The 4,237-nt window shown below is 35.2% G+C and overlaps 1 protein-coding gene across 1 annotated transcript; it reads left to right on the top strand.

Moving 5' to 3' along the window:
• The first annotated feature begins 2,428 nt into the window (after nucleotides 1-2,428).
• On the top strand, nucleotides 2,429-3,145 carry LOC110025359 (RING-H2 finger protein ATL78-like). The gene has a single exon (XM_020725802.1). The coding sequence runs from the start codon at nucleotides 2,440-2,442 to the stop codon at nucleotides 3,010-3,012; it is 573 nt and encodes a 190-aa protein (XP_020581461.1). The 5' UTR covers nucleotides 2,429-2,439; the 3' UTR covers nucleotides 3,013-3,145.
• The last annotated feature ends 1,092 nt before the right edge of the window (nucleotides 3,146-4,237 follow it).

The following is a 4,237-nucleotide window of genomic DNA, read 5'->3' as shown; positions in this document are numbered from 1 at the left end:
ACGATAAGGTTCCAAGAGATATGTTCCAAGAGATATCCTTTGGAGAGTTCTTGAGAAGAAAGGTTTTGATATGACTCACATTCAAGTCATTAAAGATCTGTATGCTAAAGTTGTTAATTGTGTTCAAACTGAAGGTGGATTGCTCAATTATTTTTCTACTTCTGTTGGATTACATCAGGCATCGGCTTTAAGCCCATATTTTTTTGCTTTAGTTATGGATGGTATTACTGGACATTTACTGGAGGATGTACCTTGATGTATGCTTTTTGCTAATGATATCCTTCTCGTGGATAAGACGAGAGAAAAAAGCTCAATAAAAACTTGAATTATGAGGTCTACATTGGAGTCTAAAGGCCTAGTAGAACTAAAACTGAATACGTGGAATGTAATTTTAGTAGTAGTAGCTCTAGTGACAAAAATGTAACTATGGGAGATTAAATTATTAAAATGTGAACGATTTAGATATTTTATTTAGATATCTCGGGTTTGTTGTTCAAAGCGACGGTGATAGAGATGGGGATGCTAATAGTAGAATTCAAATTGGTTGGTTGAAGTGGAGGAATGCTTCGGGCCTTTTGTGTGATAGAAAAGTACCGCTTAAACTGAAAGGAAAATTTTATGAGATGGTGGTGAGACCTGCAATGCTCAATGAAAGTATGACACTAAATAGGACGCAATAGAGAAAAAGGATTCATGTAGCCGACCCCACGTAGTGGGATTAAGGCTTCATTGCTGTTGTTTTTTTTGTATCATTGTTTGTGTTTCATTCAACCAAAGCAGGTGGGAGATGTGTTGTTCAGACCTCACAAGAAAGAAATATGTCCTGTGGAGACTAATAAGATAAATTATACAGTACTATAAAATATATCTTTGTGGATAATTTGCTAAGTAAAAGTTTCATTAGATTATCAAGTTGCTTTTTTTAATTTTTATTTTGGCATTCTTACAATTCATATTGTGAAAATCATTTTAAAGTATGAAATAATTATTGTTTTTTTTCATATATTTGTATTTTTTAGTTCTTAACAAGATATGAAATAATGCCAAAAAAGTTTTAACTATAAATTTTCTTAGTTAATGCATATATGAAAAAGTTAGGTTAAAAAAAATTGAAGTTTAGGTGTTAGATATGTAAATACATAGAAATGGAGTGGTATGTATGTAAATCTTCCGGAAAAAAAAAAATGGCATTAGATTCTTAATTCCATATTAACTGGCTGCAATTTCTCTTTGATCGAATCTCCATATTCTTCATGGAAAAAAAGAGTCTTAAAAAATTGAGGGAATAAAGCCTAGCAGGTAATAAAAGCAGGAGAAGAACTTCCATTGCCATTATCCTTCAACAACAACTAAGAAATGGCTGCTAACAATCTCACTCTGACATCCTCTCGGAATTGGAGGAACAGAGATGACGATTGGGATTATCAACAAATTAGACCACTCTCTGTGCCGCGACCTCTCAATAATCAGCAGGTACATCTATTTTAGGGTCCGTTTGGGGCAGTTTATAACTGCGGCGGCGTTTTTGAAAACGCCGCTTAACCACTTGGTTTGCGCGTTTTTGAAAATGCTGTCTGCCGCGTTTGGGTTTTAAACACTAAAAGCAGGCCCGCGTTTTAGGATAAGCTGCTTATCCTGAAACGAAAATGCCCCAAACAGACCCTTATTCATTATATTATAACTGTACAGTATTAATGGAATTATGCAGGTTTATAAGGGTTTTTTTGTTAATTTTTTTATTATTTCATGATTCAGGGGGAAGGAGATGGCATGTATCTCCCATGGAGACGGTTTGAAGAAAGAGTAAGAACTGGACCCTTTGGGTTAGCTCGGTAAGTTCTATATTTTTATGAGCAAGGAGATCACAAGGAATAGTTTTTAATAAAAAAATTTAATTTTTAATTTCAAGCAGGAATTTTGATTACTTTTTTGAAGGGGTCTCTTTTTTATTTAGTAAAAATTGATGAGCTTTTTTATTGTGAGGATGCAAATTTAACTATTCCGGTTTGATTGAGCTAAAGTCTTCTCAAAGTTTAAGTATTTGATTTTGTTCCATCTCAATTTTAGGAATTTTGGTATGATCTATTTTGCAGATAACTTGATCATGAGTCACATCTTCTGAATTTAATAAGTGAGATTTAAATTATATCCTAGATTACATATGAACAAAACTATCATGATCATCAAAACAAATTATTGAAATGGTGATTTTATATATGTATATGTAATGTCATTTCAATTATTTGTTTTTGATGATGATGATAATTATGTTCATATGTAATATAATGATAACTTTGTCTAATTTGAGCATTGCTCAATTATCATCATGCCCTCACAAAATAGCTGTGCTGTATATACTAGAAGAAAAATCTGAAAATCTAAATATATAGAAAAAAGTTAATAGTATTTCAATAACCCAGACCCTCAACCGAAGGCACCATGAATGGCGAGCGAGTAAACCCCAGACTTCTCCAATTCATCCACGAATCCCCACCTCGAATTCGTGGCGAATGGCAGCTCGGCCTCCTCGCGGACTCCGAACCACCTGCGTTAACCGATGACGAGTTCAATGCGGCCATGAAAAAGCTTAGAAAGCAGACTTATGATCCTCCTCAACCCAAAAGAAACACCTGGAAGAGGAGAGGATTGTTTGGTAATAGAAACAGCAGCAGCAGCAGCAACAACATTATCCACGAAATTAAGATTGAAAAGAACGAAGAAGATAAGCAGTGTGCTATCTGTTTGGAGTCATTTGTGCCTAAAGAACAAGTTTTGATGACTCCCTGCAACCATATGTTTCATAGCAAGTGTATTGTTCCATGGGTGAGAAGCCATGGAAGGTGTCCAGTCTGCAGGTTTAAGCTTTATGAGAAAAAGGAGACGGTCCAGGGTCAAAATTACAGAAATTACAGTAATAATAGTGTGAATATTTATGAAGATGATTTGGCTTTAGATCTTATAAATCTTCTGAGAGCAATGGAGGAGGCTTTTATGTGGATGCATCTCACTTGAAAGGGCGATGATAGTAGAACTTGTTCTGAGGCTGTTTGAATCTTTTTCTATTTGTGTCAGAAACTGTGTTTGGCTTGCTTGTTTGAATGATTGTAAGACTTGATTTAATGATGATGTTTGGGTACTGGGTGAATTTGAAGATGACGGTACATTTTTGGGGCATTTACCTGTATACCGTGAAATTCCTATGTATTTACATATCTAACATTAGAACTTTGCCTTTTACATTCATACCACTCAAAACTTTTGTATCACTTCAAAAAATATCATAATTTTTAACTTTTAAAATGTGAAATTGGCCTTTTATTTCATAGGTAAGGCAGTATGTATGTAAAAATTGAAGTTTAGATGATGTTAGAAGATGTTAGATATGTAAATACACAGGAATTGTGTGGGGTGTATGTTAAAACTTCCTATATATTTCTGTTATGCGAGAAACTAAATTGAACTTTTCTGATGTATGGTGGCTGTCAGACTGGGTTGAGAGCTACTGCCAAAAATCCTACATTTGTGTTTTGTTGAGTAACTTAAAATTTGGCAGTAAAATATAGGCTCAAAATTCTCAAATGTGATCATGGGCAGACCTATATAAAGCTTAGACAGTAATAATCCATCCTAAAATTAATATTTGGGGGCATTTACATGCACATCACGCAATCCCTATGTAATTAAATATATGATACCTAACCATTCTTATTAACATGCATGTCACTCAAATATTTAACAAAAGATAAAAAATATCACAATCATCATATTTTCAAAAGTGAGATATACATTTGCATGTATAAATTTATGTTGTTGAAATTTTATGATATTGGAACTATTTAGAAACTCAGTGAAAATGCAAAAATAATTTTTTGTTAATATAGAAATAGGATTACGAGAGTGGTTGTAGGAGAAGGGTTGTCAGGGGTTGATAGGTAATCCAGAGGGTTGGGATAGCCCGATTGAGGGAAGTCATGGGGGGGCTTGAAGTGGGGGAGGGTCTGGAGGGGTGGATAGCAAGTAGGAATGTAGGTAGGGAAAGGGATTCAACAGGCTGGAAAGTAGTATGGACAGAAGGGACGACTGCAGTAGATGGGCGGCTGGGGATGGAGAGGTGGTGGTCGACAACATATGGGGATGCAGGGAACAAGGTGGGAAGGAAGATAAGGGTGGATACAATACCGCCTAGGAGCATGATACAATTGAGGCATCGTTCGTTGTCAGATACAACCCTAGCTAG

This window comes from Phalaenopsis equestris, unplaced genomic scaffold (assembly GCF_001263595.1).
Source record: "Phalaenopsis equestris unplaced genomic scaffold, ASM126359v1 Scaffold000297, whole genome shotgun sequence".
NCBI lineage: Eukaryota > Viridiplantae > Streptophyta > Magnoliopsida > Asparagales > Orchidaceae > Phalaenopsis > Phalaenopsis equestris.
This window is presented reverse-complemented; position numbering and strand designations above follow the sequence as displayed.